General features: G+C 43.2%; 1 protein-coding gene across 1 annotated transcript; it reads right to left on the reverse strand.

The window, feature by feature from the left end:
* LOC140909925 (alpha-fetoprotein) lies at positions 1-23011 on the reverse strand. The gene is made up of 14 exons (XM_073340015.1): positions 22922-23011; positions 21212-21272; positions 18640-18772; positions 17373-17584; positions 15454-15586; positions 14295-14392; positions 11573-11702; positions 10478-10692; positions 8271-8403; positions 7120-7217; positions 4382-4520; positions 3268-3491; positions 1240-1372; positions 1-45 (listed from the first exon to the last, which is right to left on the reverse strand). The coding sequence occupies exons 1-14, from the start codon at positions 23004-23006 to the stop codon at positions 1-3; spliced, it is 1839 nt and encodes a 612-aa protein (XP_073196116.1). The 5' UTR covers positions 23007-23011.
* Between the last annotated feature and the right edge of the window lie 1673 nt (positions 23012-24684).

Here is a 24684-nt window from a genome sequence, read left to right on the forward strand (position 1 = left end):
TTATTGTGCCACCAAAGCCTGACTTTTTGCTATCAGTTTTGGACCCTAGGAGAGAAAGACAAAGATTTATCAGTGTGACAATCCTGGAAGAGAATGTATATTTAGATAGACAATATAAGCATCCTAGCTTTAGGAGCATTTCCTGTCATTTAGAAACATACAGTTGTACGTGCTGTATATACATAAAGTTGCAACGTTATCTCCAAGAAATTTCACACAATCCCCATATTCACTTGGATCAACTCTGAAATACTTCAGTTGAACCCAAAAGGAAAAGAAAATCTCACTGTATTTAACACAGTTAAGGCTGCTACTCCTGAACTGAGATTTTTACTGAAAGATGCTGCAGTTGTTAGAAAAGTATTTAAAGTACAGATCCACTTGGAAATGGGACTGGAAACAGTGGCCCCTTCTACCTCTATAGATCTGCTTGTTGTGTGGATTCAGAGTCTCAATGTCTTCCTTTTATTGACAGAAATGAGTGTTTACTGCATTTTACCCCTTAGAGCCTTGCGGAGCAGCTACAGTTTTGAGGGAGAGAGTTGGATTCCATTCTGGCTCAAGCAGTGGAAAGGGGACTGGTAACTAAATTCCAGCTACGGAATATCCATAAAAAGGGGAGAGTGCACTCTAAGAAAAAGATGCACAGAAATAGGGTGGGGAGGAGAGAGAAGCAAAAGGAGGTGGTTGTGTGATTTAACAGTAAAATGAATCTCAACCAATATGGAAAAGAACAGGGAGACAGGGAGAGAAATGGAGCTAGGTGAAAGAAATTGAGAAATTCAATCACTAAAAATCTAGGAAACAACTGCTTTCACCTAACTTTGAGAATATACCACTCCTCCCTTTCTCAGAGCTGGGCTTGAGGAGAGAGATTTAAATTAGAAATTATCCTTCAGGAGAAACTGTTAGATTAGATTTGAGAACCTGCCCTCAGGACTACATCAGTGAAGTGTCCTATAGGCCTTCAGGCCCTTGACACTATTAATACAGGGTGTGTTCTGTAAGTGTAAACTTCTGAACATGAGCAAAAGGTTAATACTAGATGTATCTTAGGCAAACTTACATTCTTTGGCATTTTGGAATTTATATATTTAGATGCGGGCAATATGGTTCCTTCTTTAAAAACCTGAATGGAACCATTCTGGCTAGCCGTAGTTGTTTTTAAAAAGCAGATACTTACACCTCCCAGGCCTGCCTTCCTTTTTGATTAAAGATACATGATTTGATTAAAGATACCTCTTCTGTAAAGCATGCCTCGTGGTCTTCTGCTTTGCAGCACTTTTCTCTCATGCCCAGAAAAGATGTAATGATGGTCTTCAGTTGTTCTTCTGTAATGGTGGGCTTATATTTGATGACCCTGATGAGCAGGCTGAAAGGAGAACAAACCACAGCAATGCCTACTTAACTTAAAGATATATAGCACATGAATTGCCACCAAAGAACTTCTATGCCCTCAAATCTACAAATCCTTATTTCAAAGTTACGTTATCACCTCCTTTCCTTTGTGTAGTTTCACTGGGCCTGGTCACTGCCCCATGGACGAACGGGCAGGTAGGTGGAAATCTCTGCACCATTCCTCAGTACAAAGTAGTAACCTTTGCTTGCAAGGTTGATTGGCCCTGAGCCTGTATGCAATCGTGAAAATGGTTTTTGTAGCCACCTGTAACTTTAGCGACTCCAAGGAAAAGAAGGGCCCCTCCCCGCACCAGGACCTCAGAGTTCTGCTTGTTTGGGTGTATGACATGAATAGTTTTGGGGGAGGGCAGACCAGCAGCCTGACTGACACGCTAGACCAACTAGCTACAGGCACCAGATGGTGCCCCTATGGGTGGCATGGTCCATATGTGTGCACTGTCCCCACACAAACACAGCTCTTGGGGAAGAAAGTTAATTGCCAAGGTGTCCGTTTCCAGCAACAGGATGAGATGCAGCTCCTTAGTTGCTCTCTGTGGGAAGAAGAGATGGCACACTAAGACCCCAGGTCTCGTTAGTTCTAAGGTGTGTCACAGAGCCACTGAGAAGAGAGAAATATTTGGGTTCTTCCACTTTTGGGGGCCAGGGGATGGCCCAGTGGTGCTCATTGGAAGTTGGGAGAGCCAGGTTTAGTTGCCTGTTCTGCGCTGATTTCCTGTGTGACCTTGGGCAAGTCACTTAGCCTCCAAAATGCCATGTATAGACAATGCCAGACGGAGAGTGGGAGCAAGCCTCCTAGCCCAGGTTGACAGACGGGGGTTAGCAGGGCTCACACGAGCGCTCTATAAATAGCTGTACAGAGAGTGCTTTGAAGTTGCAGCTTTGGGCTCTGAAGACTAGGGAGTAGGTGGGCTTCAGAGCCCGAACTCCAGGCCAAGCCACAACTACCAAGAATTGTCTATTCAGCTATGTTTAGAGCAGTAGGGCAAGACTGGCTTGGAGGCTTGTTCCAAAATGCTGTGTAGACATACCCTCTGTGCCTCAGTTCCCCCTGTGTAAAATGGGAATAATACTGCTCCACCTCAGAGGTGTCTTGGGCTAGAGACCTCAGAGATTGTGAGATGTTAAGATACTACAGTTACAGGGCTATATAAGCACCATAAACAGCCCTATTTATAAAGTTGGTTGTCTTAATGTTAGTGTCCTAAATCCATATTTCGGTAGATAAATGCCCATTTTAGGAACTTATGTGCTGATTTAGGGGTCCAGATATGAACATTTAGAGCCCTAACATTTCAAAATGTAGTTAAAATTAGGTCACTCAGTTTTTGAGTGCTCATCTTGAGACCTCTTAAAGGGGCTTGATTTTCAGAACATGCTGAACCCCCTTCTTCTGAAAAAAATCAGACCTCTTTCCAGCCTCTCATGTTAGGCACCCAAAAATAAAACTATGGTCAGCTTTAAAATTTTACACCGGAGGGATAAAATTTTCAGTAGCACCTATGTGATTTAGGAGCCTGAGTCCCACTGATTTTACCCATGGTGCCTAAATAGCAATGTAGACACCTAAATTTGAAAATTAGTTGCTTACAATAGAAGGCAGACAAGGAAACGAAGACCAAACAAAAAATTGAACAACACTTCCGGCAGCAGGGGTGGAAATATAGAGAATTGGTGAGGAGAAGAAATAAGTAAATATTTCTGGAAGAACAAGCTTTTAACAAGGGATGTGAAGGAGGAAGAGGAAACAGAAGGTGCTAGAGAGAAAGCTGGGTAGACAAGAAGAGGGTGAATAGTAGCAGGATGGTGGTACAGAAGCTGGGGCAAATAGAATAAACAGGAATATCTTACTCCTGCTTCTTTTTCTGTAGCTCTGTCTCTTGAGTTGCACACAAGTCTTCATGGAAGGTGAACAGATCAGGAGTCAATGGTATGGGCACATACTTCTCATCGATTCCCAAGTTGCTAATGCACACCCTTCTGAGAGCATAGGAGTTACTACAGCACTTACAGACATTAGGGTTTATAGACCTGGCATAGTGTCGTCTACATATTTGGCCAAGAATAAGGTCAACCTGTATGGAGAGAGAGAAATGTTTTTTACATTGGCATTTTAAAAAAAAATAACAGACACATGCTATCCTTGGTAATTTCATGAGGGTTTCAACCTTATAAATGAAAACCTTTATAATTTAAAGCAAATTCCTTCAAAGAGCACCAGCTCACATTCCTATTGAAAGCTGAGTGGTGCCATCAACACAAAATGAGGCCAGATTTTCAAACAGTGGCCTCCATGCCTATGCAATTTTATGCACTGTCATCTGTGCACACAAATTATGGAATTTACACGTGCACTTGATTGGTTTGCACCAACAGGGATTTTCAGGTGTATGTACATGTGACACTGCAAAAAACTGCATATGCTAAAGTACACGTGCAGGCCAGTTTGTGGCCCTTTTAATAATTTGGCCCATGAGATAGATGTATCAGTGATGGAATAATGATATAAAGTTAATCATCCCAAGGGAGCAATGTCATAGCCAGGCCATATCTGCTCACAGCCTGGTTCTGCTCCCAAGATATGCAGGAGACAGGTGCTACTGACTGCAATGGGAACAGGATCAGAATTCCAGTAGGTGTAACTAATGCCCTGACTCAGCAAAAGACATGCTTCACTGTAGCCTGACAGTTTTGTTTGCAAAACTATAGGCCAGATCCTCAGCTGGTGTGAATCAACATAAATCGATTGACTTCAATGGTAATATGCCTGTTTACACCACCTCACGATCTGTCCCTACACCGCAAGGCCAAGTCAGTGACCAGTTGTGCATTTTGCTACCTCATGGGGGTTCTGAGTTAGAGCTTCTCTCTAGAGCCTCTGGGCAGTGGGAGATTGGGAATAGTGGGGAGACAGCAAGATTGCCAGGAACAAGCAGGACTGAGATAAGGAAAGAAACATACTCACGTGTCCCTCAGCACAAGGAAATATTTTGTCCTCACTTAGATGGCAGCACATGGCACCAACTGCTGCCATTTCCTTGGTGAAGTGGAGCAGCTCTTCGGATGACAGCTGAGGCATCTTCTTGGTGTAACGGACAAGGAGCCTGAAACAACAACCTCTCAATTACCGGTGGTTCAGCAGGTTAGTAATTGATGAGCCAACTCCTCAGTAGGTGGAACTCCAACCATTCACGCTAGCTGAGGGTCTAGCCCAATGTTTTAAAAGCTAGTTGCTTTCCATTTACAGGGGTGTAAGCAATAAGAATCAGGTCCTTTGTGTTTGCCTGAGAGTTCTCTCACTCACGGCCCAGTTTCTTCTGTTACATCAGGTATTGGAATAAAAATGAAGGTGATGTCACAAATTCAACATAATGGGCCTGATTCTGAAACTTGACAAATACCACCACTCTACCATTGCCTTCAATGGGACTCAAGGGACCGCATCTGTTTGCAAGACTGAGCCCTATGTGACTTCATGGGAGGCTGCCATGGGGCAGAAGATTGGCTGGAAAAGAACCCACTCTTCTTCATATACAACGTTATCATTAGCAAGTATGGCAAGACAAACACTGAATACGGAGTGAAAGGTGAACGGGTTGAGGGTCAAGCCAGGTTTGCTGGGACATTTCTCCTGTTCCAAAGGCCTTTTTAAAAGCAGATGTGTTGATTTGAGAGGGACCAGACAGAGAGCGCAGCATATCCTGTGCTTCGCTTCAGAGAAGATGGGCCCAGTTCAGCAAGGCACTTAAGAAGATGCCTAACACTACAAGTCGTACAAGTGACTTCATTCAGAGTACTCCCATGCTTAAAGACCGGTTTCAGAGTGTAGGCGTGTTAGTCTGTATCAGCAGAAAGAATGAGGAGTCCTTGTGGCACCTTAGAGACTAACAAATTTATTTGAGCATAAGCTTTTGTGGGCTAAAACCCACTTCATTGGATGCATGCAATGGAAAATACAGTAGGAAGATATATATATACACAGAGAACATGAGAAAATGGGTGTTGCCATACCCACTATAACAAGAGTGTTCAGTTAAGGTGAGCTAGAAGAGTACCCAGAAGTCACCTACTACAGGACAGGCCCAACAAAGAAAGTAACAGAACGCCACTAGCCGTCACTTTCAGCCACCAACTAAAACCTCTCCAGTGCATCATCAAGGATCTACAACCTATCCTGAAGGACAATCCCTCACTCTCACAGATCTTGGGAGACAGGCCAGTCCTTGCTTACAGACACCCAACCTAAAGCAAATACTCACCAGCAACCACACACCACACAACAAAAACACTAACCCAGGAACCTATCCTTGCAACAAAACCTGTTGTCAACTCTGTCCACATATCTATTCAGGGGACACCATCATAGGACCTAATCACATCAGCCACACTATCAGAGGCTCGTTCACCTGCACATCTATCAATGTGATATGTGCCAGCAATGCCCCCCTGCCATGTACATTGGCCAAACCAGACAGTCTCTACATAAAAGAATAAACGGACACAAATCAGACGTCAAGAATTATAACATTCAAAAACCAGTCGGAGAACACTTCAATCTCTCTGGTCACTCAATTACAGACCTAAAAGTGGCAATACTTCAAAAACAGACTCCAACGAGAAACTGCTGAATTGGAATTAATTTGCAAACTGGACACCATTAAATTAGGCTTGAATAAAGACTGGGAGTGGATGGGTCATTACACAAAGTAAAACTATTTCCCCATGCTTATTTCCCTTACTGTTAATCACACTTCTTGTCAACTGTTTGAAATGGGCCATCCTGATTTATCACTACAAAAGATTTTTGTTTTGTTTTTTTCTCTCCTGCTGATAATAGCTCACCTTAACTGATCACTCTCGTTATAGTGGGTATGGCAACCCCCATTTTTTCATGTTCTGTGTGTGTGTGTGTATATATATATCTATATATCTCTATATATCTTCCTACTGTATTTTCCACTACATGCATCTGATGAAGTGGGTTTTAGCCCATGAAAGCTTATGCTCAAATAAATTTGTTAGTCTCTAAGATGCTACAAGGACTCCTCCGTCTTTTTCCCATGTTTAAAGTTAGTCCTGTGCTTAAGAACCATGCTGAATTAGGGCCAACACCAGCAGCGTTGTAGGTTTGTCCACGCTCCCTGTGCCCTAATGTTCGTCAACCCTGACATGGTGGGACTGTCACCTGGGATGAGGTGGTGGTTTAGTCTATCCAAGCTTTGGTCCCTCTCCTCCACAGCTAGATTATTTGTTAATACATACTAGTGGGGCATATTACAGCACGCGGAGAAAGAACAGGGGCCTATGAGAAAGGGCAAAGCAACTCACTTTGAGCCATACTAAGGCTTTTAAGTCAGAGCTCAGGGTTCAGAATTCAGCCAGACTGAAACTGCACATCTCAGTGATCAGCAAACCTGACCTGTATTATACACAGGAGACCAGGCAGTTTAACAATGTATTTATTACCTTCCCACTTTATGAGTGGAAATATGGACCTAATTCATGAGATAGAATGTTACCTTGACAAAACCTAAAGTTGTTTACACCAGACCTGAGGCTGGTGTAAATCAGCATAGCTCTACTGATATCAATGGATCCACGCTGATTTGCACCAGCTCAGGATATGGCCCCCTGTTTTTTAAAACTGGTAAACAAGGGTTGGATGCTCATTAGGAAACTAAAAAAACAAAACCCAAAACATACGCGTTTTGGAGGAAGTATTCTCCCAATGTCTTGTAGAGGTTGCAGTTTGTTGTTAGCACTTCCTGGCTTTCCTGGACTTGTTTTTTGAGAATTTCTTCCTGAAAAACAGTGTAACTATATTGTTAAAGCGGTTATTGTGCAATGCAGAATACTACTGCATCACAATGCAGCTTTGATTATCCACAACTTCCTGTTATCTGACATATAATTATATCGCTGCTGATTGCATTAAAATTTCCCTCTGCTGTCTGAAGCCTCAACTATCTGAACATAACTCATGCATAGACGATAAGCTGCTACATCTCTTAAATAACTGAGTTGACAATTATTCAGGGCAACATCCCTATGGGTCCTGGGCGACCCTAACTACCAGAAAGGGGAGCTCCAGGCCATGCTGACCAATGTTGAGGACAATCAAGTCCGTGCATAAGGGATGCATTAGGGATACTGAGTAGCTCATTGGTTGGAGCCCCCAAAGGCCCCAAAGGGCTCAGGGATTTCACAGACTTGAGATCTCCCTTTCTTGGCACCTCTCTCTACCCATGTGAAGATCACAGATGGGGCAGCACCCCAGCAGTAGTAGCTCCCTAGGAGCCATCTGCATGGAGGTGCAAGGAAGGGGCAGAGGGATCAGTGATGTGGGACTTAGAGTGCGCCCCTTAAAAACAAGTGTTTGTATGTGGAGAGAGGGCTCTGCTGCTGTCCTCCCCTACTTCCTGTTTTCCAAGAGAGGGGCTTACGTGTCCCGAATGGGCAGGAGTCCCTCTCAGCTACCCACTCCAGTTTGAACAGCTAGCTTACTCTAGAATCAGTGCCCTGGGAGAGCAGAAGAGAGCTTCCAGTTGCTCCAGCTGCCACTGAATAAGCAGATGCTGTCCCCCGCATCTCCTGCACAGGGATGTTCATTCCCCAGCAAACCCCACATGGTTCAAATAATGGAAGGGTGAGAAGACTCCATTTGCCTTCCCATAGACTGGAGAGCATAGAACCTTATTACAATTGTTCTCTCCCTCTAGGAAACCATGGGGTGCAGTTCCAGACCAGGAGAGTGGAAATGCTTCCAACTCATGCCTCAATCAGCATCAGACCATGACAGTTTGTGAACTCCGCTCAGGCCTCCCGATTATTACATGAAGTACAGTGGCACCCACCCCTTTGCCGTAGCACTCGGCAGGGTTACTGGTTGTGCAGCAATTTTCCAGTAATTCCTGGTAGCCTTTACCAACTCTTAAAAGCATGAGATGGGAGAACTCAGGATGGCGTCTTGAGTATTCATAGACAAATCTGCAACACATGAACGACGTCAGCATTAGAAGTTAGGGCCCCTTCAAAGATTCATAGATTTTAAGGCTAGATGGGCCATTACTATAATCTAGCCTGCCCCCCTGCAGAACACAGGCCCTAGCATTCCACCTGGTGAGGCTAGCCCAGCCACTTGTAGGTGAACTAGATAGAGCACATCTCGCTGAACAACTCCTGCCATTTGGCTCGTCCGACACGTGCTTATTATAGTCAGTTCGGATTGTTTAGCACATAGGGGGGAGGGATAGCTCAATGGTTTGAGCACTGGCCTGCTCAACCCAGGGTTGTGAGTTCAATCCTTCAGGGGGCCATTTGGGATCTGGGGCAAAATTGGGGATTGGTCCTGCTTTGAGCAGGGGGTTGGACTAGATGACCTCTTGAGGTCCCTTCCAACCCTGATCTTCTAGGATTCTATAATATGCTTTGATGATAAGATGTTTTTCTTCTCAGGAAGCTTTTAGGCTATATGGTTGAAGACTACAATTTTTTTTAATTTTTTTTTTAGTTTATTTGAAGTTAGAGGCCATTCATGAAAAATTTGGCCCTATTTTAGCACAGGATTAATGTACAATTTGTATGTGGCCACTGACCATACATGCAGATTTGATTTATTTGCAGGGTTTATGGTAAAGATTAGCTTATTTATTTATTTATTTTTGGTGTGCAGAGCTATTAGTCCTGATCCTGCTAGGTGCTGAGCACCTCCTGGTCACGAAGTTAATCTAGCTGTTACTAGAACTGGTTGGGGAATGGCTTCTAATTACAATGAAACATTTAGAAAATGAAGATTCTTCAACACTGGCTAATTTTTTTGATGAGTTGTTCAAATTTTTATCTCCAACAATGGCTTTTCAGGGTTTTTTGTTTTTGTTTTGGGGGGCGGGGAGAGAATATGAAAAACTGAAAAATGTTGAGGAAAATGGAAAGAGACAATTCTTCCCGCTCTAACTATAAGACATTTTTGAAATGCATAGCTTGGCTTTATCCATTTACATCACATCTAAATGCTTGTGAAATTCTTTCCAACAAGGAACCAAGTCCTCAGATATGGTGTAATACAAGTGAAGTAATTGGCTTATACTAACCCAGAATCTGGCCCAGAAGATGTTGGCTTTCACATTCATAAACAAAAGCATTGTATTTCATTTGACCTAAACAGCTTCTGGGTGTACATCTGGGATGTGATCATGCTTCCATTAAAGCCAATAGAAATTTTTGCTATTGATTGCAATGGGCATAGAATCAGAGCCAGAATTGGACTAAAGCAGACATGTTTAGATAAAGATCTGGGTTTGGTTTAGGCAAGTTTATGGCTGAATCGGGGCTAGCATTGGAATCTGGGATTGGAATGGACAGCACTGGAAATTTAAGATTTTCACCCTGTTCTTGGTCATGTTCTACCAACCCAAATAACGGAAAACTTATGAAATCAGAAGTTCCACATTTGCTCCCATCCCATTCTCAAATTCAGCAGCATTGAAGGTTCTGGTTTTTTCCTTTCTCTAAAAAAACGATGGAATTAGCAGTATTCAGGTAAACCTCAGTAAAACCAAATAGCTCTGTGTTTATATTTGTGCTAATGTTTTTAAATATTCTATTAAGCCCCCTTCAGAGCCAAAAATAACATATTTCAGAGTAGCACAAGTACTCCTTTTCTTTTTTTAAAAATAACATAGTATTTCAATTACTGGATGATGGAATTATAGAACTATGAAAAAAGCAGATCTTTCATTGTTTTAGTCACGTAAAAGGCTTACAGATGCATTAATAAAAACCTAAGACAAATGTAAAGGCAAATACAAATAAAGGCCAATATTTGAAATAAAAACCCCTTGAAAATTAGGCATACTATTTTTGTTGTTGTTTCTTTGCAATAAACCTACTCAATGCCTAAACCAGACTTAATGGGTCAAGATTGGGCTTCTACACTGACTGCATTCCCACATACAGGCTTAGCTCACAAGTCGGAGTTTTGCAAGCAAAGCTGGCCTCTAAATTGGAATGCTGGGCCTGCAACGCTTAAATGACAGTCAGAGTAGATTGAGAGCTGCATTACTTGGCCAGGAAGGCATCTTTTTCCTTGGCAAAGTGCTCACACACATCTTTGTCTTCTATGAACTCCCTAACTGTGGGAGACAAGCCTGCAGGTCTGTCATCATTTTCCAGGTGAACTATGCATTCGCTTCGTTCCACCTCTGACTTTCCACAGCAGTCGTTGAGTTTCGTTGATATGGTATCTTTGTGGGAACAGGCATACTCTGTCAGCTTTACCTGTAAAGAAATTTAAAACCACTGATACTTCTATCTGGGTTTTCTCATTGTTTTGCAGTGGGAAACCCCTCCTTCAATTGTGACTTAATACAGTAGAGCGTAGAGAAGTCCCCAGGTGATATAAGGGCCCCATTAATATCTACCTCCTAGCAGTTTCAGTGTTTTTCATCTTTACCACTCAAGGTGTTTTTTTGTGGAGGGCATGGGGTTGTTTTACAGATGGGGAAACTGAAACACAGAGAGGTGAATTGAATTGCCCAAGGGCAGACAGTGAGTCAGCAGCAGAAGTGGGACTAGAACCCTAGGCTTAGGCCACTGCTTTATCCACTAGGCAACACTGCCTCCCATTGTACTAAGCACTGTACATACCCATAGTAGGAGGCAGTCTCAGCCCTGAAACTATTAAATCTAAATAGGCAAGACAGACAAAGAGTGGGAGAAAGAATTGCAACATGCAAGTAGAAGATGCCTTGAAGGTATTTAGGTGCCCGACTTCCATGAGATTTAGACACCTAACTACCTTTGAAGATGTGGGACAGAGAGATTAAGTGATTTGCCCAAGGTTACACAAGAAGTCTGTGGCAGAGCCAGGAACTGAACACAGTTTTCCTGAATCCCAGTCTAGTGCTTTAGCCACAAACTCATCCTTGTGCCTTATGCTTTCTGCCTATTTCACTGTAAACAGAGTCACATGGGATAATTGAGTAGGATGAAAAATTCTCATCTATGTATAAATCCTTCAGGCTTTAAACTCCTAATCTGGAGAACAATTAACAGATGCACAAAAGATCAGCAAAAAGGAACAAAACTAGAAGGAAGAAAACCCACTATCAGACCTACTTTTTTAAACATAGAAGAGGTAAATAAATTATTCTTTTACCCTCTCGTGTATACAATCCATCATGTCACCGTGACAACACTCCGTGTGTAAGTGAACAACATCCGTTACAAGTTTGTTAACAGTAGCAAAATCAGCCTTTGGAAATTTTTGGCTGACTTGAACAAGTTTCCTAGAAAGAATAAATACAAGTATTGTTTAAAACTTAGAATGCAATAATATGGTCCCTAGCAGTTTATTATGGGTGGGATTTTCAAAAGCACTCAGCAGTGGCCTGCCTCTGCTACCACTGAAGTTAATAATAAAACTGCAATTGAATTCAGTGGTAAGGAAATTTGGCCCCCAAATCCCACTGAACTTCAATAAGAGCTGGTCACTTAATTCCCTTAGGTCTCTTTGAGAAAAAGACAATGATGTTATTCATGAGTATAAAGCTGAAGTTACACATTGGTGAATCAGGCCGATAACTGGTACAGAGTGACCACAGAAACACTAGTTGGGCTGCATTCTTAAGTCACACCAGCGGTCTCCAAAGGTCTGGACTGGTATACATGAGAGCAGAATTTGGCCATTATTTTACAGCTGGTTTCCTCCTAAAAGATAAGAATTTAAGAAAATTATGCTACACTTATATGTTCATTTGCATGCCTAATTTGCATTCCCAATTACACATCCCACAGGCCATCTGCATGTAAAAGTTGGGGTGGTGGAGTGTACAATCATGGTAACTGTGTGTTCAGGTGTTTTTGTGCAGCACATAAAGTTTGCTGCAAATCTGAGCTGTACGTTCTGTTATAAAATGGACTCCAGTTAGAGTATACTTGTTGCTCAGAGGGCAAAGCAGTAACATTGAGTCCCTGCTCTTTACACATATCAGCCTCCATCAAATGAATGTGCACAAAAATGATTTATTGTGATCTAAGTAATTTAAGTGGGGCCTGCAACCATTAAAGCTCTGTGGACTTTCATTTTATGGCAATCCCCTTCCTTTCTCTTTGGTAATCCCTAAAGTTGCCCATGGCTGCTGGCAAGAAAATGGAATGGCAAGATATAGTCATATCTGAGAGGATAATGTTTTCCCCTGCTTGCAGATGGAATTTAGGGACTTTAAATAATTCTGCAAAGAAACACTTAGAGCTTAGGTTCATCCCGTCAACCATCCTAGTACACAGTGGCAGGAAAGTCCACAAGGAGGGTAGCTACGGTGATGCAAGGTGACTCCACTGATGGGCCCTGAGCCAGCCAACACAGCCACATCAGCACTGGCTGGGGAGAGGGGAAGATTAGTATTAGTCCTAGCAGGGTGTGCCTGTTTATTACATCCCCTATACAGCCTACAGCTTTAGAGCTTCATTCCACTGGCAACTGTGGTGTGATGGGGTATACCAGGCCCCCTGCTAGAAGCCTCACGGTGCTACCACACCCTGCCCCAGAAAAGGAGCAATAAAGGTGGGTCCTCCAGGCCTGCCTAGAAAGGCTGCAGGGAAGCAGCTAATCAGAGCGTAGCAGGCTGAGACAAAACCGGAGCTGCAGGGGCAGAGCCCCTCCTTTCCTTGGTGGAGACCAGAGAAGCAAGGATGGTGCTTGTTGCCGGAGCTCAAGGAAGACTCAGAAGATGGGTTTGGTGCTGCTGGCATGCCATGAGGAAGAACTTCAGTTCTGAGGTAAGGGTAAGGGTGAAGGTGAAGAGGCTATGTGAGAGGCCTGTGTGACCCAGGGAATAGCAGCAGCAGTAACTATTACAGGAAGCAACACATGGCTGCTATTTATAGGGTCCCTGGGTTGGGACCCAGAGTAGTGAGGGGGGCTGGGTCCCCCCACTGGCAGGGTGGCCTAAGCGCCAGGAAGGGGACAAGGCTTGTTTAGAGGCCCAAGTGAAGGGCAGGACTTAGTCTCCAGAGAAGAAGCCCTAGGGCACTGCTCTATGCCATGCCTTTAAAGCTAGCCCAGAAAGGGCAGAGGACAGAGCCCAGAAACCTGGATAAAGACGTTACCAATTGCCCAGAGATGGGGCTGAAGACCTTGGAGAGAGCCAACCATTTGTTGGACTTTGTTACCTCGGAAGGGGTTTGTTAGTTCAATGCATATTAACTGTGTGCTGAGCCACTGAAGACCTACCTGACGAGGGCAACAGCCGATGGGGGCACCGTGAAAAGAGAGAGAGTGAGTGCAGGTCCGCACCTGCTGACCGGAGGCGCTCATGAGAGGCCCCTGTCATAGAAGATAAGTTTAAAATTATAGAGTGATGTGTCCTCCACTTCCTAGAAAGGACCATAGTGTGTGCGCGGAGGGATTCATTCGAGTTCTGATGCTATTGGAAATGCACCTCCTGTGAGTGCTGCTTGTTTAGGCCTCCATCACCAGGCTGCACAATGCTACATGGTGTCTTGCAGGGGAATCCTCCCTGAAGCCCATCCATCCTCACTGGCACAGGCAGATGCAAATTGAACCCCCTTGCACCAGCTCTAGCCAGCCAAGAAACACTCGGGTGCTAAACCATCCTTATCTCTGTCTCCTCCAGAGACCACTTGAGAGTGGTTGCCAAGGAGAAGAGCTACAGTCTGGAGACCTGGCATATTTTTTTTTAACATCTCAGGGCCCTGCCTTGTATTCTTTGCACATCTCTTTCACAGTCCCTTCAGTTCACTTTTGCTTCTAAAGATGAGCAGTAGGCTTCTGGCAGGTGTACAGTTTTGTGGGGGAAGGGGTCTTTTTTCCAAGTAACCAAAATGTTGTACATTAAATAAACAAGCTACAGACTTACAGAGCCTTTAAGGTTCTTTCTCCAAACTTCTTCAGGATCTCACATGTCTGTTGCTCTGTCAAGCCACTTTCTTTCACTGGCTTCATCACAGATGGTGCCTGTTATAAAGATGAGGGCAACCATTTTAAAAAAAAATGAATGAAGAAAGCAGAATCAGAAATAGAGAATTTTAACAGAAACACAAAAGGGCCTTTTCTTGCTTAGCTATAAAATGTCCAACAAAGCAAAAGGAAGCTGCATGACATAGTTTTCATTCACGTGGCTGGATCACCAGCCCCTTATTTAGTTAGGGTTTCTAATGGTCAGCATTTCACAAAACTTTTATTAAACACTACTCTGTGTTTTTAAACTGTGCAGTTATGGATAATCTGATGTGATGATATATAGTACATATGCCTCCTTCTTAAGAGCTTCATTTTGCAAAGTGCTGAGAGCCTCTTAAAGTACTCAACTCTACTATACTGCTGCCAAAGATGTTAGCGGAAGGTGAAGGTTCTCAACACCATGCAGTATCAGGCCCCAAGCCAGTCAAATGCAGCTATTCTAATAATACAATTAGCATTCTCCCATCCTACTGCACCAATATCTGTCTGACAAAATAAGTACATCTACCTGAGATTCAATAGTGAGAAGGGCCACATCGGTGCTACGCAGACAGGCAGAGATAAAGAGAGAAAAGAGAAGATACTTTGTTCATTTAGAATAACAGGAAAGAGGAATTATGATAACAGAATGTTGACTGAGATTTTCAAACACTCTGGGTGACTTAGATACAGAAATTCCATTAATGTTTGGGGAAGTTGTGTCTAAATCCCCTACACTGCTTTGAAAATCTCAGTCACCAATCCTAAAATGGTGTCCTCTCTTTGAAAATAAACTTTTTGTTGTTACCTTGAAGGCAGTGGGAGCTGCCAGGGCTCAGCACCTCTGAAAATCAGACCATTTTTCTTAAGAGTCGAAGGCCCAAATTCAGGAAAGCCGTATGCACATGCTTAAATCCTGTCCTGAATGGAGGTGATTGCTGGAATCGGGGCCTAAATAAGGGTTGAGGTGACTAAAATGGAAAAAGCTGACCTTCAGCTCTGCTTCAAGCATTTCTCTAGTTATAGGAGACCACTAATCAAAACCTGAAGTAACTGTACATATTAAAATAGAATACCTTTTCACTGAAACATGCAGCCTTGTCATCAGCTTGGCAGCAGCCTTTCATCATCTCCTCATAATGACCAGCAGCGCTAAGAATTGTTGGGGAATAGAGGAAAGGATGCCTTCTGGCAAGTTCATAGATGTATCTAAAATGGAAAGGTACCTTGAATTAACTTTGAGCATAAGCTCCCAGGGCAGAGTCCAGATGATTTGGGTGGGTTGTAAAGTGTCATATGCACTTACGCTGCTCTATAATTAATAAATATACAGCAAAGCCTGTTGTAACAGCCACCCCAGTCCATGCAATTTTCCTGCCAATATAACAGGGAACAGTAAAATGCAATGGGATTTAAAATGAAGGAATTCTGTTGCGAAGGGGTGCTAAGATTTTACTAGAATTTAAGGGCTCAATCCTGCAAGATGCTGAGTGCTCTAGGCCAGATCCAGCAACACATTATTGAAGCACATTCTTAACTTTAAGCATCTATGACTTCAAGGGAACTTCTCATATGCTTAAAGTTAAGCCCAAATACGTTGCTTGATCAAACCAGTGTGGTTGGCACCTTGCAGGATTGAGTGCCATGAAAGATGACCACAGTTAGCAGGTCATAGAACAGGGTTCATAATAGAACAGTAATTGATGTTTGTTCTGGGGTATAATGGCCCTTTTGGAGCAAAGTGGGGCAGAAGACCCCATTCTGGGGAGTTGAAATGTAAAAAGGTCTTGAATGGGATAATGGGGGTGGGAGGGGGGAGGAGCTGAGATGCCAGTTAGTTACCTGCCAGCACCTGAGGGGGGAAAGGTACATGCCAGGCTTAAGTAGTGATAACGCCACCTGGGGAAAGAGCTGAATGGAGGTTCTTATAAAGGAAGGAAACTCAGGCATGCAAAGGAACCTGCTGGGAAGATCCAAGCAGGAAGAGTGTGAGGAAAGCAGGGTGGCCAGGGGAGACCCTGACTAAGCAGGGGAGAGAAGTAAGGGGAATTGGAGAGAGTGGGTAGGGAGGGGCCCAGAGAAGTTTCAGTGCAAGTGAAGGAGCAGACTAGCTGTTCAGTACAGGGTCGCTGGACCAGAACCCAGAATAGATGGTGGGATTAGGTTCCCCTACTGTCCCCAGGGAAGGGGGCATACAAGCCCCTTGCAAGGATTATTGAGTGGGAGGGCTGCAGGCTGAGCCACAAAGACATAGCTTCAGAAAAGGCAGAAAGATTCTTTTTTTCTGTTAAGATGTTTCTGGGGCTTCTAGTAGGGTTGCCAACCCTCCTGGTTTTGCTGGGAGTCTTCCGGAATCAGGCTCTATCTCCCAGAGGCTACTGAAGCCAAACCGGGAGATTTTAGGCAGGGGGTTGCCGCATGCTGCCCCAGCCCCAAACGCCAACTCCGCAGCTCCTATTTGCTGGGAACTGTGGCCTATGGGAGCTGTAGGGGTGGTGCCTGCAGGCAGGGGCAGCCCACCCCCAACTAGGAGCCGCTGTCAGAGGGATGTGCCGGTCACTTTTGGGAGCCGCCTGAGGTAAGCGCTACCTGGCCGGAGCTTGCACCCCTCACCCCCTCCTGCACCCCAACCCCTTGCCCCAGCCTGTTGAAAGTGGGTGAGGGTGAGGGAGAGTGAGCAATGGAGAGAGGGGGGATGGAGTGAGCGGGCGGTGAGGCCTAGGGGCAAGGGTGTTTGGGTTTGTGCGATTAGGCAGTTGGCAAGCCTAACTTCTAGTTTGCACAAATGTGACTCCGGAAAGGTTGGACTTAAGATGGTGACTCAGCCAGAGGGCCAAGTCACTGGCAGAGAAATCTCCGCAGGGCAGGCATCCGCAGAGAGGAGAGAGTAGCTGTGGCATGCCCACCCACAAGAAGGCACCTAGCAGTCAGTTTACAGAGCTGAGGACCACTCCATGTAACTCATTCAATTCTAATATAAAATTAGTTTACTTACAAGCCCAGAAGTGCTGCTCGATTCTCTTGGTACTGTTTGCATCCCTCTTCAGGGTCTGGTTTTTTAAAAGGAGGAATGAATCCTGGTGTAGAATTTTTATGGGATAGAAAACATTCATTTCTTTCAGGGTCAGCTTTAGTACAACATGCAGCTAACCCATATTTCTCAGGAAGGCCTTGCTCATGGCAGATTTCATCCAGGAAAATGGCAGTCTGTGGAAAGAAGAAACATTTCTGTTTGTCAGTAGTTGCACTGTCTTTCCTCTTGTGGAAAGAACATTTAAGACCACGAACCATTGACAGAGCCCTAACTAACACAAACTGATTATTTTTTTCCTTTTTTATTCCTTTCTACTTTGACTGCAATGGGAATTGGATTGGGCCCTAAACTTGTAGGCCAGGTTTATCAAAATTGGTGCCTAACTTTAGGCTCCTAAATCCACATTTAGGCAACTAAACAAGTGGGATGATTTTTAAAAATAATGAGCAACAAGCAGCTCCCACTGAGGTTCAGATAATCTTCAAATCTTTACCCAAACCAAGATTGTTTGTCCACCTCCATATTGTAATATCAAGTATGACAAGATACAAAGCCATGTGTCTTGTGCATCTCTGATTAGAATTGAAACTGTCTGATGAAAAGCATCCTCCTCCCTACTTACAAAATAAGTTCAAGGAGCAAAATTCAGATCCAGATCTCAAGCTCCCCACAGAGCTGAGATGCTCGGATCCAGGGTTTTGGTTCAGCCCATTATAACAAATAGGAGGCATGTGCACAAATCCGATCCAGATTTGGATACTGAAACAAAATTTCAAGGATATTTGGATGCAGTATTTTTGTTCAGACCCCATCTCTGACAGAAAGTGAGACTGTTATGAGTCAATTGCTAAAAACAAATTAAGGCTCCTTCCTTGCTGGTAATGAGTGGCACCAGCTGCTACTAAATTTAGTTGCATTGACCTTAGATGCCCAATTTCTGTCGAAACAGACTTTTTTTAAAGATACAGACCAGGATTTTTCAAAAGTGACTAATGATTTTGGAGGACTTCAGTTTTTCAGTGCCTTACTTGAGATGCCCTAAAGTGAGCCCTATTTTCAGAAAGTGCTGAGCACTCATCCTCTGAAAATCAAGCTCCTTTGAGGCACCCCAAGTTGGACATCCAAAATTGAAGCCCCGAAAATCACGAGTCGCTTTTGAAAAATCTTGGTCATGATAGCAATACAATGACATTGTCTTGGCCACGATACCAATCCTATCTTTGCTTACCAGCGGTTTCAGACATGCTGCGTCTTCCTTACTGGCGACACATTTTTGTGCAAAGTCTGTAACATCTTTTACCATTTTAGCTGCTTCTTCATGAGTGCTTTCCTGCACATTCTGAGCAAACATGACCATGGCACTGCAATAAGATAATACGGTTACACACATAGCTAGCTACCAAAAAGCAAAATGGATTTCTTCAAGCTGCGTGAGTGCTACATCTGATCCAGAGATCAAAACTTCCTCATAGGAGCTGGTGTATTGGCAGGGCTGGAGGACAGGTCTAACATAGAACCTGAGATGCAACTAAAGACAATGTTTCCTGACCTACTGAACCATGGTGGGAAAGTCAGTGTGGAATCAGACTTACAGTCATGTTTTTCCATTGTGTAGTGATAAAGTATGATGATGGTGGAGAGGGGGAAGGATGGCTGGCTCAGTGGTTTGAGCATTGGCCTGCTAAACCCAGGGTTTTGAGTTCAATCCTTGAGGGGGCCATTTAGGGATCTGGGGCAAAAATTGGGGATTGGTCCTGCTTTGAGCAGGGGGTTGGACTAGATGACCTCCTGAGGTCCCTTCCAATCCCGCTATTCTATGAAGATCCATCTCAAACCTACAGGACAATGGTCAAAGAAGCTCAATGCTGAACCACTAAGGCAGTTTAAATGAATTTGCCTTTCTGTAGCCATGGTAGAGCTAATGCATTGCAATAGAGACTTCCATTCCCCCATGTGTCCATTAGCATGGCAAATCAGCCTCTTAAGTTCATATTAGTTGTATATCATATTTAGTATTTCATAGAATATCAGGGTTGGAAGGGACCTCAGGAGGTCATCTAGTCCAACCCCCTGGTCAAAGCAGGGCCAATCCCCAATTCCCTAGATGGCCCCCTCAAGGATTGAACTTACAACCCTGGGTTTAGCAGGCCAATGCTCAAACCACTGAGCTATCCCTCCCCCCTGTTTATTTCTCCCTCTGATCATTAAGGTTATTTGTATGACACCTTGCTCCTATTTTTTGTCGGTTCTGCTTCCCCCCCACCCACCCCCTCGCCCCCCGCTTTCTGAAATGAAAATCCTCTGATATATAAAATATAAAATTAGAAGTTAGGAGGCAATCAAATTCCACCAAGACTCTTGCCGTTACAGAAAACTGATAGTGTGAAAGACCTTCACATCAGCCTTACCGATGATCCACACTCATTGTTCCCAGGCAAGGCAAAAAACCCTGAGATCTCTACCAATATATCATGGAGGGATGGGTATGCTTTCTTGACTCCAGATTTGGCTGTCAGCTTAACTCTGAGTAAGAACCATCCTAGTTAACCATCTAATCCTACTTAACTATGATAACTGCTGATGAACTCTCAGACTTGGATCCTGCTATTATGAAAATGCCCTTAAGTTATAAACACTGAGAAACACAGAGAAGGTGAAAATGTTTGATTGAAAATTCTTCTCTTTGAAAGCTTGATGAACAACCGTTTCTGTTTTTTTTCCATAAAGCATCAGCTGCACTTCATAAGGAATCTGTAAATATCTGCGCTGCTTGGAAGAAACAAGAGCTTGTCAGAGCTTGAACTTCCCCGGTCCCTATGCTGCATAGGCGCATTGCAAAGAGTGGTCTCCAGCTGGCAGTTCTCTTTCCTCCAGGTATTATTGCAGAAAGGCTGTAAAAGTCAGTGGACTACAGTAAGGGCAGGGAAGAAATATTGGCAGGATTCTGCACAGTTGCATGGATGTCCAGGCCATCTTTGGAAACAATGTAATGTGTCTTCCAAAAACCTTATTCTTGTTGAACTTGACAAAACCTAACTTCCCTGTAGTTTTGATCTTGGCTTGTCTCTAGCTGCCGTGTTTCCTATAAGCCAGAAATAGTCTTTTCTTTTAAAACTCTTGTTCCTTTTATCATTGCCGTTTGAAGTATCTCCTGGAGGTGAGTTTAGGAACTGGTGGGGGTAATGGGTAGCTAATACTTGGGACTAGATGGTGCTGTTAGGCTCAGCCCTGAGCCAAGGGTGGTGTATGAGGTGCACTGTCGCAGGAGGCACTATACTTCATCAACAGCCCTCTGAGTCCTAATTTCTCCCATGCTCCTCCTTCTCTAGAGGGACAGCAATCTGCTACTGGCATATAGACCCTCCCCTGTGCCAGCTCACTGAAGCATTCCAGCACTTCAGCTGGGGGAAGGATGCAACTAAGGTTCTGCCCACTCTGCTTCTCCCCACCTCCACTCCCTTCCTGCTGGCTCTAGCTGAAGACTAACAGGTGCCCAGGGCCCATTGACCTTGGCTGTGGATACGCAGGTGCCAGAGTAGTCTGCATAGAGCTGTAAGGGACGGATCTTATTGCCCCGCTTCCTCATAGGTGGGGGCAAAGGCCAAGTCATCTCATTGGTCTCACTTTCTTTGATATTTGCTCTGACTTACTTTGCTCTGAAAATCAACTTTTATTCTGCCAATTTTTTAAATGTATTTTTTTTCAGCATCTGGCTCGTTCATTCTCTTTCATTTCCAAACTGGATAAAAATACACTGTAAGGCTCACACTTTCAGCAGGATTTTTATCAATCACACTTACACGCCTTTAAAATTCTCCTCGTGTAGGTCTGTAAAACAATGGCCAATGGTGTGTTTTTCGTCTGAAAAAGAAGATAATTTGGTCTTTGAGTCACCAAATGTTTCATACACGTATTTTATGAAGCATTTTTTGATCTGTAAAGAAAGATAGTTGAATAGTTAGGGTGCTACCCAGACCCAGAATCACATCTCCGCTCTGTCAGATTTCCCATGTGACCTTGGACAGGTCTGTTAGCCTCCCTCTGCATCTGTTCCCCATCTGGGTAATGGGGACAATAGTGTTTTCCCACCTTACACGGTTGTTATGATGAGAATAAATATGCTAATAATTAAGTGTTCTGATACTTTGGTAATGTTAGGCCAAGTACTTAGTACCTCAGAATATCTTAAAACCTTGCTTAGTTATTTAAAGGGATCTTTGATCACTGGCCAGTTGGAGTTAAAATGGGGAATTATGTATTTAAAGTTAAAGAGCTAAAATCAGCACTACATGAGTGGCTAAAACGCCTTTTGAAGTCAATGGTGTTCACCCTCATACACCCAGGGTGAATTTGGCCCAGTGAAACAAAATGGGTCTTAGCGGCTAAAGCTAGCAAGCAATTTTTTTCCCCTTTCCTAATGGGCCCATTCTTGGACATATGGAAGACAGTGATTCAACCGCAGAGGAGCGAGAGTAGCGATTATCTGAGAATGTAGCCAGAAAGAAGTCTGTGATGAAAATCTAACTATTTGCCCATGGGCATTTCTGGAAACCAGACTTTCAACCAGGTATCTCAAGACTGCCTCATTTTTCTAGGCATCTTCCAAGATTCTTAGTGGGCCCTTTTAATTACAGAGGACTTGCCTCTGCATTCTATAAAGTAAGTAGCTCCCAAGATAAAAGTGCAATCAACATGAGTATGATGAAGCTGTGTGTGTTTAAAACCATCCTGCATATTGTACACCTCTAAGTAAATATTATACTGTCCCATATATTGCACGGATACTCAAAGCATTAATAAGCCACAAACCGGAGAATGATCACATGATTTTGGAAAAAGGTGGCACAGAAAATATCTTCTAGATTTTAAATATTAAGGACTAGATTCTGCCACCTTTACTCACTAAAACTAATTGCACTGCTCACAGAATAAGATACCAATCAACTTAAGCAAGTGTGGCAGAACTGGGCCCGAAATATTCACCCAGTTTGTTCTTCAAAACATATTTTAAAAAACACTAGATAGCGCTAATAGAACTAAGACACTTACTGACAGGGGTATCAAACTGCGCATTACATATAAAGTCCAAATCCTGTTTACCTTACTCATGCAAATCTCCCACTAGCTCCCAATGATTTGCATGAAAAAGGTGAGCATGATTTGGCTTGAAAAGAGACTGTGTATTTGCAGAGTCTGACTTAGAACCTTCAATGTGTTCTAAACCATGTTCACAAATCCAGTAGGTAATCGTGGTCATTGTATTTGAAGTGTAGTAGCCTATTTTGAGAAGTCAGACCCACTGTGTGCTTTTGATCTTGTTCCTGTGTAGTCAGAGCCATTATATAATTGTGATGTACTATTCACATGTATCAATTATAACTGTTAACTTTTTATATTACCTTTTTGTTTTAGAATGGACAATGACCATATGAGATCCCCAAATGACCACACCAAGTTGTGTGTTGACGTTCTATGAAAGCTTATAGTTAATGTACAAGAAATATTCTTACCTACATCCCGATATCTTCTGGGCAGGGTTTTTGATTCGGTAAAGCTTAACAAGAAAATAAAAGAAATGAATGTTCCCCACTTCATGGTGTCAGATTTGAGGGGGGCTGGAATGTAGGTGAAAGGTAGACAGACAGAGGAGAGAGGTGTTTCTTTTATACTCTTCTCAGGTAATGTCTGGTTAATGAAAAAACCCTTTTGCTGTCGTATATGACATGAAACTTTTGGAATATTCCTGCTAATAATTAAATAGATAAAATTATTTGCTTATTATGTTTGTTAACTGGGCATCTTGTCACAAAAAGGCCTTGTAAATTCATTAATCTTTCAGAATTTAGACAAATAGACTTTTGTAAATTACCTTATCACACTACAAACAAGATGTTTAAACAAACTATGTTTTTTCATTACTGTGCTCTTTATCCTGTAGCCGATATGCTGGTGGGGGTGGAAGAGTCTGTATATGTTCAAAGGTGAACTGTTCTGCTAGCAGTGCATAGGTGGTGCCCTGTCAAGTGAAAGACCCCGAGTTCAGAAGTAGACTTGTGACTCTTGCTTTCTAGATTGCTGAGCAAGCTCTTACCCCAGCTACAGTGCCACAGTGGTGGAAAATTTGGCGTAAGGTACCATGTAAGATACTCGATCTCCAGAATTATCCATTCACACTAGAACATATTCAAAAACTTGAAAAAAAGTCTCTAACCTTCTCCCAGAACTTGAAACAAACCTGATCTGAAGGCTGCAGAATGGAGGGGAAATACACACTCACAAAAAATCCTTTTATTTTAGTGACGTCTGTTTCATTTATTCATGCTACAGTGGTCACCATTAATAAAGGATTAGGAGACACATAATGTAGTTTTGAAATTATAACAAGAAACCAGATAGGAAGGGCTGGAGTAGTAGCTCTGCATCGAAAAAGCAAAGTTGTAAGAAGCAGAGATAGCGTAGCTTTCAGGATTGTTTTCAATTCTTCTAATGAAATTTCTTGTTCCATGCTACGAGAAATCAGACATGATATCGGAAGCTGACTGATACTGAACCAATATAAAAAAGAAGAGGGGAACACACCAAAATCCAGCCCTCCCCAAACCTTTCCATCTGAGAAGCCCACAGAATGGCTAACGAGGAGGGGAACGTCAATAGATGCTGAAGCGCAAAGAAGCTTCATGCACAGAGGTGAAGTAACTTGAGCTGAAAGTATTTATAAACCATTGTTCTTTACTCAGGAAGGAGGCTAACTTAAAATGATTGATCATTTCATTGCACTCATTTTTGGAATGAACAAATAGGTGTATTTTTTTTACCCAAAGAGATCTGCAGAAAACCTGGAAGCCATTGTAAGGGCCCCTTTATGACCAACCAGAGCACTGTGGTTTTTGGTATCTGTCAGGAAGAATGCATAGGAGACCACATGGTAGTGGGGATTTTAAACAAAGAACTTTCAGAAATGCTACATTAATGCCTGACGTAACTCTACAAGAGGGGGTACGAACTGCTGCATCAGCCTCAGTTACTCAAAATGGAAATCACCCCATAAGAAACAGTGGAAGGATGGCGCAAGAAGCGGCAAATAGAAAAATCCCATGGCAAAAAAGGGAACCAGTTTAAAATATACATCTTAAGAGCACTGGGCCCTCTGAGCACACACATGACAGGGGAAGCACAGGCCAGGTGAGGATAACCAGTGGAAGCATGCACAGGAAACATACGGAAATCACTGGGGGCATCTCTGTTAACGCAGAGGAACTGTAACACAAGGGCG

The sequence above is a fragment of the Lepidochelys kempii genome, chromosome 4 (assembly GCF_965140285.1).
Source record: "Lepidochelys kempii isolate rLepKem1 chromosome 4, rLepKem1.hap1, whole genome shotgun sequence".
Classification (NCBI taxonomy): Eukaryota; Metazoa; Chordata; order Testudines; family Cheloniidae; genus Lepidochelys; species Lepidochelys kempii.